Raw genomic sequence first — 12,435 nt, 5'->3', positions numbered from 1 at the left:
TCTTGCTTACAGGCGCCCCTTTATTGGGATATCTATACACCCAAAGGACTTAATTCAGCTCGAATTGCTTTTACATGCCACAACTTTGAATATCAGGGGACAACACCTACGTCTGAGTTAACATCCTGTGGTCTTGATGTTCATCAACTCAATAGACCAGATAGAATGCAGGACAATTTGTCTCAGCATTTGGTGAACTCTGTTAAGGTACGAGTTGTTAAAATTCATGTGTTATTTTTCTTCTAGACCTCAAATACATGTTTACAGTTGTAGAAACTGAACAAATTCATATATTTCAGGGCGGAATTGTGTTTTCAAACATTGTCACAACTGTGTCCCCAACTTATGCCCAGGAGGTTCGGACTCCGGAGGTATGAGTGTACATTGGCATAGAATTTATGAAAATAGTCCTTTAACTTACCAATGATTTTCAACTTGTTTCTTTTTTTGTTTTAGAAACATTTTGGTCTGTAATAGTCCACAAAGAATCAATTAAAAACATTGGATTCAAATTTACATGTAAATTTTGATTTTTCAGTAGATAATTTCTCATCCTGGGAGTTGAGGGATCTTTGGCTTTATAATTCTTTGGTGAACTCTCCTCTTCTACTCATGTTTCTTTAATAAGTAATTTTTTCATGTATTTTTCCCTCAAGCAGCAGCCTTTTTTATTTTATTGAGTAGTGTCTTTTTTCTTACGCATATCAATATTTCTACATGCAACTATAGGTCTTTTTGTTTGATTTGGTTTAAAGAATTTTTGTCATCCCCAAAATTTCATGAATGTGAGTCCAACACTGATAGTGTGAAATTGAGAATAAGTTTTCGCAAGTGCTTCATAATACAATATTTAATGTCAATCTCTCCCCCAAGATCTCTTAAGTGGTTTGGGTCGAGGTTGAATGTGGTTAACTTGTAATGGACTTCGTTGAACATTATATTGGTTTTTTTATTTGCATTGGAGTTTCATTTTCCTTTGATGTTGATATTATGAGTTTGTTAAGGTTTTGGCCCATTTTTCTTCTCGCTGCTAGTATAGACTCTAGAGAACTGCTTAAAAATAGTCTGAGTTGACTATGAACTTGCCGAAGTCGATTTGGCTTGGGTTGTCTTGGCCAAGTATGGATCTTTTATGTTAATTTTTTAGCCACATGGAATCTTATAAAACCTTGTAGGATCATACCAAGTCGACTCAGCTTGATACCAAGCGGTGACTCATGCCTAGTAAGTGGTTAGAGACATTGCTCAGGAGTATGCAGAAAATCTTTGAGGGATATGGAGGCGTAGAAACCTTTGCCCTTTGTCTATTCAACTGCTTTTGTGATATGAGGATTAAAGTAATTACGAAAAATTAATAGATTAGTAATGACGATGACATCAAGTTCATGGCGTGCTACACAAACTTATTGCTAGAAAAATTTCCTGCTTGCACAAGAGTCAGCTCCTAAATGGCATGATTCAGGGCCATGGTTCACTGGAAGGGTCGTCATCCTAGTTTTTCGAAATCGTGTTTCTTTATGTACTTTTTGCAGTAATTCCTCAGTGAATCAACAGAAAAGTTTTCCCATTCAATCTGCATTTAGTTATCGATCCAGGATTGGTCAATCCTTGTTCCGAGTATTTCATGGGCTTAGGTCCGGGGCTTCTGTGGCAGTGAAGCGGCTCCCACGAGGAGAGAGATCCGTGCACTTAGGTTCGGACCACACATTGCAGATCAACCCTGAGGGCGATCTACGAAGACCATATGCCACTAAAATAATAGGAGTGATTTATGGAAATGGCCGGAGAGCTCTCTTTACATACCAAAGGCACCCGCAGCAGAGGAAGCACCGAAGCTTCTTTAGTTGCAGAGTCCAAGAGAACTCAGTCCTCATCAGCATCAGTATCAAGCACAATTTTCTTGACTTCTTTATATTCTTGTTTTGTTCTGAAAGGTACATTTGGTTCCCTAATTACTAGGTTGTTAAGAAGCTGAGTGAAGCCTTGCTTGGGCATATTCAAGCTTGGTTTGCATGGGTTGAGGATGGGTTTTAGGTTGGCTTGAGCTTGACTCGAGCATGAACCTCCCAACTTCGACTTGGCTTGGCTTGAGGTTGGCTTGCGCTTGACTCGAGAACCACCCAACTTCAGCTTGCTTGATTAAGTAAACAATTCAAGCCAAGCCAAGCTTCATGCTTGAGCTTGGCTCGAGCATGAACCTCCCACCTTCAACTTGGCTTCGCTTGAGGTTGGCTTGAGCTTGACTTGAGCTTGAACCATCCAACTTCAGCTTGCTTGATTAAGTAAACAATTCAAGCCAAGCCAAGCTTCATGCTTATTAAATTTTCCAAAATGGTAACATTTGGAGAGAGTGGAAAGGAAATAGTGTAATATTCGAAGAAGATTGGAGATTGTTTTGATCCCTTATATGTTGAAATGAAATGAGGTTAGGAGGATGACGATTCTAGGGAGGTGTGGAAGAGGATAAAAGAGTGGATGATCCTAGGATGGGTATGGACGGTGGGGTCCTACGGTATGTTATGGGTGTTGAGGAGAAGGAATATGATGTGCTGGTTGGAGTGGGAGAACTATATTGTGTTATGAAGGGGGTGTTGCTTGTGTTGTCTCCAACAAGGGGCACATGAAGTAGTTAGAGAAGAGGAATATTAGGCCATTAAGGCCTAATGAATATGTGGAGGTCATTGAGGAACAACACGATATGTGCTTGATATGATCAATTTTTCTTTTCAGTAGAATATTCCTAATATATTAAGTAGTGGATCTATTTGATTGGTAGAGATGATTTTAGAGTCTTTATCTATTTGTGACATAGATTGGAAGTAGTAGTGGAGATTGGCTCATTGGAGGAAAGTGGTTTTGTTCTGAGAAATGAGGGGAGCAAGTCATGATTGAATGGAGGTATAGGGCTTTCCTCAATAGTTGTCTCATGTGTGTCGGAATTTGGTTGTTATTTAGGCATTGATAGAGCTTTTTATAAAAATAAGGGAGTAGATGTTGCATTGGCTTTGTAAGTTTATTGAGAGTAATTAAATTTATATTTATTCTCCTTCTATTTAAGTCCTTGATAACTTATTTGTGAGAACAATTAAGTTTAGATTTGTTTCTCCTTGTATTTAACTCCTTGAGGACTTAATTGTCGTTCCCTTACTTAAGGGGCAGTTTTGTACTTTAAACTTTTATTATTAATATTAATAAACAAAAAATACAAGAAGTAGAAGAAAGAGAAGAAGAAAGGAAGAAGTGAGATGAGAGAAAGAGGAGAAACAAGAGAGAGAGAGACATGAGAGAGAGAGAGAGAGAGAGAGGTGACGTGGAGGAGATCTAGTACCCTTGTGATTGAATAATCCTCCACGCATCTCTTAATGTTTGTTTATAATAGATGATGCTGATACAAATAAAAATGCCCTTGTAACTAATTTAAGGGACCTAATGTCCTAAAGTTTGTAAAAAGGGCAAGGATACGCTGCACTATCAGTGAGCACTCAACCACAAAAAAATTTAATCTTTAACACTCTCCCTCAGGCTTGAGCATAGATATTACCCATGTGCAGCGTAGAACAAATTTGCTGAATCTAGGTTTGACTAAGAGCCTTGGTGAATATATCAGCCAATTGGTCTTTTGACTTCTCATATGGAGTTGTTATTTGCTTACTTGCCAGTTTCTCCCAAATAAAATGGCAATCTACCTTGATATATTTTATTCCATCGTAAAAAGATTGGATTGCTAACAATATGTATGGCTACTTGATTGTCAAAGAACATCAACATCTGCTCAATATTGAGAGTCCTTTTTCCCGTAACAATGTTTTCAACCACATTAGTTCACTTGTAGTGTGAGAACTTGCTCTATACTCAGCCTTTGCATTAGACCTTGCTACCACCCTCTTTTCTTACTTTTCTAGGTGACCAAATTTCTTCCAACAAAGGTGCAGTAGCTCGTAGTAGATCTTTTGTCTGATTCAAACCTTGCTCAATTAGCATCAGAATAGCTCTCGAGGCTAAATGGCCATATCTGTTGCAGTTGAGTGATGTAGGGTATTTTTGACGCACTTATTTCCCCATGCATATAAAAGAGGAGGCGGTTGCAACCCAGGCTCGTAGATACCAAAAATGCCTATGGCCTACAGAAGCTCGCACAAAAATAAGCCTAATTTTGAAGAGCATTTTAAATGGTGTCATCTTGTCCCCAGAAGGTGTGTGAATAACAGAATTTGATGTCCCAAGAGCTTCCTCCAAGTTTCGTCCCGATCTGGCAAAGGTACGAGGAAACATGTGGAAGATTCAGTTGGGAGTACAACTCTCTAACATGCACGAGGTACCCCATAACTAGAGCCATATCATAGTGATTTTTGATGGCAGCAGACCACCGCAAACAGATTCAGAAGGCCCAAAAACCCTTAAATATCAAATTTCAGCTCAAATAGATCTTTCTAGGTCCTACTTTCCAAAAAAGGGTAGGTCGTTTACTATTCATGTGCGGGAAGCCAAACCAGTTACCAAAAATAGTAAGGAACTACTGCATTTTAAAAAAATGGGACATTCTTGCAAAGTTTGTATCTCATCGGCCCCAAGGTGATTTGAACTCAAATTTTAGTATGTTGTTCTTGTTCCCCTCGTTGAGAGGAAGATTTTGACATATGGCACGCATCGAGCCAAGATAAATCTTAGAGTGGTTGCTTGGAAAACACATTTTGCACATTTTTGTGTGCGTGACCTCCCTTCACTCTCGTGGACATATCTGGAAGCCCGAAGATAGATGAACCTAAAAACAGAACCATTACGACCGTGACTCGAAGGGCTTCAATTTGAGCTAAGATACGCACCAGATGAGGATTGGGAAGGCATTTGTTCGAAGCTCACATCGAGGCACAAGTTTTGGGTCTCCAGAAAACCATTTTCCGATGACTTTCAAAAATCATAAAATGGTCATTCAGAGTCCAAATTGCGTGTTTTTTTTTTTGCAAAACGACCACAATGACTTCCATATCTACTGACCATAAAAAGGAAGACCAAAGAAGTGGCGATTCGAGCTAAGATCGTTCAATAAATTCAAGTTTGTAGGTTTGGCTGAAAGTACAAACTTTGAAGAACACGAGTAATACTTTGTGACACCATGCAAAATATATATCAAAACGTTCCTCTCGAGACAATCTAATTTTCATGACGATAGATCGCTCGACACGCCACCGGATAGCCCGAAGCAAGGCCTTGAACCATGTGGAAGGTAAGATGCCCCTTTTTGGGGACCTATTTGTCATTTTCACATTTTTTAGGGGTAGATTTGGTCATTTTTGCCCAATTTCGGGATTTCACTTTTAATTCATTTTAATCTATTTTCTAGCAATTTAGTTGGATTTTGAGTATACACCCTTGTTTAAGGAGTAACTCTATATAAACCCATGACTTGTAATATTTCAAAGGTTGAGCAAATGTTGGCTTGAGTTGAGCAAAATTTAGCATAAAGGCTTAGAGTTGAGTTGTGCTTAACCTAAGAGAGAGGAGAGAGAAAACTTTACTCTAGAGAGGAATACCCTTACCCTCCATACTGCTTACTCCCTAATCCATACACCCTACTCCCGACTCCCTAGTCCATACTCCATACTCCCTACCCCCTAATCCATACACCCTACTCCCTACTCCGTGATCCATACTCCCTACACCCTAACCCATACTCCCTACTCCCTAACCCATGCTTCCTACACCCTACTCCCTACTCCCTACTCCCTCCCCCCTAATACATACACCCTAGTCCCTACTCCCCACACCCTCCATCCTACATCAACCTACCCTCCTCTAAAGGTACTGGTCTCCCTAGCCGCGGTCTCTTCAACTTAGGTGCTGGTATGAAGTTATCGGTCTCTCCCATCTAGGTGTTCTCCCTCTCTCTCTCTCTCTCTCTCTCTCTCTCTCTCCCCTACTCACATCGGTGGCTCCCCTCTGTCTCACTTTTCTTCTCTCTCTCTCCCTCTTACACCGGTGGCCTAGCTGTCGGTCTCCTCTCTCTTCTCTTCTTTTTCCCTCTCTCTCTTCCCTCTCCCTCTCCCGTCTTTCTTTCTCTCAATCTCTCTCTCCCCTTTCACATTGGCAGCCTAGCCGTCGGTCTCCTCCTCTCTCTCTCTTATCTTCTCTTTCTCCTCTCTGTCTTCCCTCACTGGCGGCCTAGCCACCTGTCTCCCTCTCCCTTCTCTCTCCCCCCTTCTCTCCCTCTCTCTTCTACCTTTCCTTTCTCTCCCCCCTCTCTTCTCTTACCGGCTCCTCTCTCCTCTCCCTCTCTTCTCTCTTCTCTCTTCTATTCTCCCTCTCCCTTCTCTCTTTTTTTGTTCCCTCCCCCCTCTTGTCTTTCTCTTTCTCTCGCTCTCCATTTCTCCCTTCTCTTCCTCTCTTCTCTCTTTCTCTCTTCTCATCCCTACTCTTTGAGGAGACGTGGCCATTGAGTTAAGCTTGGGCTCGCCCTGGCGGATCGATACCCTTGACTAGTCTCCTGGGTACTTAGGCTTAGTGCCTATTACCTGTCTTTGGTATCAGCTCCTAGGGGAGGTGATGCCGAAAGACTCGAGGATTTCATCGAGTGTCTCACTCTCTTCTCTCTTATTCTCTCTTCCTTTTTCCTCCTTGCCCTCTTCTTTGCTCTCTCATTCTACTTTCTCCACCTATTCTTCTCTTCTTTACTTTTCTTCCTTACCCCATTCCTTTGCCTAACCCCCACTATTTGAGGAGACATGTTCATGGGTTAAGCTTGGGTTCGTCCTGGCGGATCGACACCCATTGGCACGTCTTCGGGGTACTTAGGCCGAGTGCCAAGTGCTTTTATGTCATGTCCCGTATCGCCTTCCAAGGGAGGTGATGCCAGAAGGCTTGAGGATTTCATTGAGTGGTTTCCCCCTTAGCCTAAACATCTCAAGCCCCTAACCTATCCGACTTTGACCCACCTATATCCCTTTCTATCTCTCAAACAAGCACAAAAACCTTCTTTAGACGAAGAGACGAACCAAGGGTCTTCGACCTGAGCCAACCAAGCATGCATAATTAGGCAAGGTCGTGAAGGAGCTGGCTTCAAACTGAGTCAAGAGGCAGGGGGCTTTCCACGGGTGCTCCAAGGCGTTGGGATCTAAGAGGGCACACACACCTAGCTGCATTCGACCCCATCACTGCTAGATAAGCCTTACCTTGCAAACCAACCCTTATCCTAGTGGGCATTGGGGTCACCTTCATGCGCACATGGGCAAACACCCAAGGGGGGTGTGACACATGTCTTTTTCTCTCTTTTTCTAGACTAAAACAAGGGAGGCAAGACTCCATGGTTTTAAGAAAAATAAAAAAACCTTTGTGCTGAAAACCAGGGCGGACCAACTGGTGACTCCATTGGGGATGCGCCACCCTAAAGGTTGGACCCTTCTTATTCACAAACTCACCTTGCTTTAAATACTCACGATAAAATAGTTCCGGAGTTTCAATACTCATACTTCCAGGTTGGGGACTTCACGATCCGCATACCTCGAGCTTTGTCTCTTGGGAGCTGGGTTTCTAACCAACCCGTACCTCCCACCTTCTTTGGGAGTGGTTCAACTACTCGCACCCGGGCTCATGCCCTAATCAGGTTGAGGAGGGGCCCTCGGGCCCCTCACTCACCATCTCTCGACCCTTTCAACGGCCTACTTGTTGGTGCGGCATGCATTGGTGGCTTAAAGGCTACCACCCATCATGTGCACATTGCTACCGGCAGCTTACCCGTTGATCCATGCTCCAAGGTTGCTCCAAGGTTGCCCCAAAGTCACCCCTCAACGTCCACTCTTTGCTACTGGTGGTTTAGTCGCTGTTGCCTTTGTAGGTGGCCTCAAGGCCATCCCCCACTCTTTCTACACTCGTAGCCGCCGGTGCCTCTCACCCATTGAGCACACCAGTGACCTAGCTGCTGGTACCTCTCACCTGAGTGACCACAAGGCTACTCCCCACCCTTACACACACCACACCGGCAGCCTAGCGACCGGTCTCCCCACTGGCGGCTGCCGGTCTCCCACACAAGGGTGGCTTCAAGTCTCTCACCTAGGGGTAGCCCAAAAGTTACCCCCTCTCACTCTCACTCACACTCACAGGGCCTCTTGAGCCCCGATCCCATGTACAAGGGTGGCTCGAAAGCCACTCGACTTGCACCTCATCCCACCGGTGGCTTACCCACTGGTCACTACAATTGGGGCAGCCCAAAGGCTACCTCCCACTCACAAACACACCATCGATGGCCTAGCCATCGATCACACCAACATATGCACATGCACAACATAAATGGTGGCCTCAAAGCCACCCCACCACGTGCACAATACCGAGAGGTCGGCACCTCCAATGCTGGACCCTCTCACCCACCTCGGGTCGGCCCCAATCATCACACCATTGCATTGTGCACACACGAATGTGCCAATGACAACCTCTGGTTTCAAGAGGAAACAACGGCGCCGTAAGCCTGCTCACCCTCATCACACCTCCACTCATCAAGCCTCCACCCACCCGCTTTGAGGCTGGGGATGTCTGACCCTGGGTCTGCCTCGGTGCACCCTCGTATTCTTTCTCTACTTGGGGCTCCAACCCCAAGAGTGCCAAGAACACGGTATGGGTCACCAAATGGGAATGTCATAAAGGCTTGAGCTGGTTGTTATGCTGTCGAATTCTTGCCAGCCCCAAACTGGGCCAAGGTAGGAAGAGGTATGCTGACGCCTAATCATTCGAGCATTAAGACTCGGTAGTTGGACGACCCCATGCGTACGGTGGGGTCACCCAAACCCCTCGCCACATGGTGTATTCGAAGACCGTCCCTTTGAGTACCCTTCTATCATTACCATTAATACCCCATATGCGCGCCGGCCCTCGAGGAAGAATTCGGGGCAAAGTATTCATGTCAAGACAGGTTGGGAAACCTCCCTGTCCCTTAAGGAGGCATGAGCCTCCTAAGGCAGTTGTAAAACCTTTTGCTCTGGGCTATCACACTACCCGAGCTCATGGCTTTCGCCCTAACTTGCTTAAGATGAGCCAACCGCCTTAAGTCCCACTCCCAATTCCAATTTTGGGAGCATGTCAACTGGAATCTGAGGATCAAGCACTAGAAGGGTGTGCGAGTCACCATAAGAAAGCAAAGAACGCCGGCATCTGCCGAGCCAGTAGATCAATTGAGGCAGAATCCATTCTATCCATTGCGGGCGGCAATGGACCAAAAATTGAAGGGGAAAGCCCAGTGCTTGACCCTCGAGGTCTGAGACGGTGGACCAAGAAAATAAGTGCCACAGTCCCAAGAATGTCATGAACCAACCTCTTCACGGTCCCAAGACTGTCGTGAATTAGTTTTTCCACGGTCCAAGACCAACACGAACCGACTCCTTCGTAATCCCAAGGCTGTCAAGCACCAAACGAGCTCATACCACAGTCCTAAGACCGTCAAGAGCTGGTGCTCACTTGAGCACTAAAGAGAGCCCAAGCTCAATTGGGGCAACCTCAAGCCCTCCTACCCGGGCTCCCAGATTGAACTTCGAAATGATATAAGACCCCTGCTACACTCGGGGCATCATTACCTGCAGAGAGGGCGGACGTCATGGTGGCCTGATGAACCTTACGATTTGATGACCCCCATCATGGAGAACCTCAACCAAATCATGAAAAGGCTCAAGTCAAGAACGCAAGACCACCTGTTACAGTTTCTCATTACGGTGGCAACTCACCCATTGTGCCACCATCCTTGGAGGAGGACCAAAGACCACATCCCCCTCCAATGGCACAAACACTTCCCCCTCACGTTCCTCGAGCCATACCAGTTCCTCCGACTATCTCCCCCGCTGTCACGCAAGAGGACATCCAATCAATGTTTGACCAAAACCTTCGAAGCATTCAAGTTCCTGGAATGCAAGGGATGACATCATTCAAAAAGCCATACCTGACCTTCATTGATCAGCTCCTGTTTCCACCATCATACCGAAAGGGAAGGTTGCTAGTCTTCAATGGCATCGGCTCACACCAGCAGCATGTTGCACATTTCGTGTCGGCATGCTAAGAGTTGGCATCCGATAGTCGACTACTCCTTCGCCAATTTGTGGAAACCTTGGATGGGGCGGCTGTCAAATGGTACGCTCGCCTGCCTCCTAACTCCATCCACTCATGGGACGAAATGGAACACTTGTTCTATACATGCTTTTATGAGGTCGAGCGAGAAGTTCAGGCCATTGAACTCCTCACCATGACCCAAGGGCCAAATGAGTTTATTGACAAGTTTTTCCAAAGATGGAGGGACCTCGTGGTGTACCAAAGCATCCCTAAGTCCGAGGCGGACGCAGTTCGAACCTGTGTTCGAAATAGGAGGAAAGAGATCTCGCTCCATGTCGAGGCTTCCAATCCCGTCACCTTTTCCAACATGATCTTTAAAGCGGTGCGAATTGAAACCTTGTTGAAGCGTCACAGAGGCACTCAGCCACCAGTTTCAAATGGAGGAACAAATCAGAACTTTAGTAACAATTGGCCTGGTCTACGCGGTAATCAGCAAAAGGATGCAATCGCTGCGACGGTCACGGCCACGCCGACGTATGCCAAAGATCCCGCTAGCACGACTCCCATGAAAACCTTGGACATCTCCTCAGAAATACCACAATTAGGAACTCAAGGGGAGTCTCAACAAAAGCAGCAACAGCCCCAATCATACAATCGGGTGCCTCTGCCTCCGAACCTCTATCGTGATGACTTCAAGGAATGACTTAACAAGAAATATAGCTTCAATAGGGTTTGGACCCCAATGATTGTACAAATGTTGTTGGATCAAGGAATGATAATCCCCCTGGAGCCAAGGAGACCCGAAGAGGTGGGCCTTATGAATCAGAGAAGATACTGTGTCTACCATCAAATGTTGGGGCATGTAGTCGAAGACTGCTTCCACATTAAGGATCACATCGAGGCTCTGATCCAAAATGGACAAATTCAATTGAACAACCTCAACAAGGCATTTAAGGCAACCAAGGCCTCCCATGTAGTCATAGTTGAAGAGAAGCATCTTCAGAGTGCGCAACCAAGTGAGTTGTTGCTTGATCTTTTCCCTATGATATTTACCATTCTCATCAACGAAGGAATGATCTGCCCTCGTTTGCCCAAAAAGCCAAGGGTGTGAGAATCTCTAATGCCCATACCATCAGCTAATAGGTCACAATATATCTCAGTGCTGGGATTTCAGGTCCATCTTGAGAAAGTTCATGGCAAATGGTCAATTAGTTGTAACGAATTCGACACCATCACAAGGGGGTCCCATCCAAGTGCCTGACCCACTACCCTTTGAACTTCTCAAAGAAGCTCACTCACTTGAGTAAATACCCCTGGAACCTCTCGTTTCGCAGAGCCTCCTTCACCGTCCTAGCCTTGTCAAGTCTACCATGGACATGGCATGACCAAAGCCCATAAAAGAGAGGCAATTATGGCACCTATGCCATACCATCGACGCACACCGTCCCTGCCAGCAAGAAAGGGAAGGGTAAATGTGCTTCAAGGGTTCCTCGTCGAAAGAAAAGAATACCTCAACCTCCCGTTGAATCAGTATTCCTCTCACCGGTACCTCTGCTTTCGACTTTGTACGATTTCATCCCTCGACAAGTCCTCTTGTCGTCCGATGACCAACTCGATTATGTGAAGCAAACCAAGAGGCCACTCATGATATGGCTCCCATATATGCCATTCATGATATGGCTCCCATATATGCCATTCATGAAGAGTCCGACATGGGTGAAGACTCTAAAAGCACCCCTCAATGGTCCAACATGGGAGATGACCTTAAAAGCACCCCAAAAAGGTTCCGTAACCGATGGCACACTTTTGCCTATGAAAGGTTGCCTCCTTAAAAAATGTTCCTAGAAATTCACAGAAAAATATGAAATATGACCGAAAAATTATTAAATATGCTGGGAAGACTCACAAGAAGGTACCTGAAGTTACCTTCATTGGTCTTGATACACAACACACTGCGATTCCCTAATAAGGGTTTCAATGTGCCACTCTTGTCTTATCAAATTTTGGGTGGCATGACCCTTTAGGGAAGGGGGAGAGGGAGAAACAAATTATTAATGAAAGAGAGAGATAGTTGGTGTATGGAGGAGAGAGAAATATGTGTCTTGAGAGAGAGGGACTCGATGATGTTTAAGTTGAAAAAATTCCTTCTTCTATTTGGATTAGAATTCCTCCTTAGATATTGCCAATCCGATGACACAGCTTGACGAATAGGAACTTAGAAGATCTGTGGGGTGAGAGATAACAAATTTAAGTCATCCATCCCACAAATCAAACATCATGATTTTGTAAGGATTATTAGGAACCTTGTCCCCTTATATTTAAATTAGAATTATAACCAATCCAAAATTTTCTTGATATCTTTCCAAAGTTTGTAGGAAGTCAAAATAATTAGAGTTTTTGTCAAACCAAACTTCT

The 12,435-nt window shown here is 44.7% G+C and overlaps 1 protein-coding gene across 12 annotated transcripts in view; it reads left to right on the top strand.

Annotated features, from left to right (window-relative positions):
- The window catches only part of SS4 (starch synthase 4), an 84,086-nt gene that overhangs the window by 19,253 nt on the left and 52,398 nt on the right, over positions 1-12,435 (top strand). For all 12 annotated transcript variants that reach the window (XR_016052434.1, XR_016052432.1, XR_016052433.1 and 9 more), the window contains 2 exons: positions 13-207; positions 300-371. Coding sequence is in view for 7 of the 12 variants with exons in the window: in XM_088862443.1 (XP_088718569.1) it covers positions 13-207; positions 300-371 (267 nt within the window). In the remaining 5 variants the exon portion in view is untranslated. The remainder of the gene's footprint in view (positions 1-12; positions 208-299; positions 372-12,435) is intronic.

This window comes from Amborella trichopoda, chromosome 3 (assembly GCF_054954075.1).
Source record: "Amborella trichopoda isolate Santa Cruz 75 chromosome 3, AtrichopodaSantaCruz75HAP2 v2.0, whole genome shotgun sequence".
Taxonomy (NCBI): Eukaryota; Viridiplantae; Streptophyta; class Magnoliopsida; order Amborellales; family Amborellaceae; genus Amborella; species Amborella trichopoda.
Note: the sequence above shows the minus strand (reverse complement) of the source record. Positions and strands in the feature narration are given on the sequence as shown.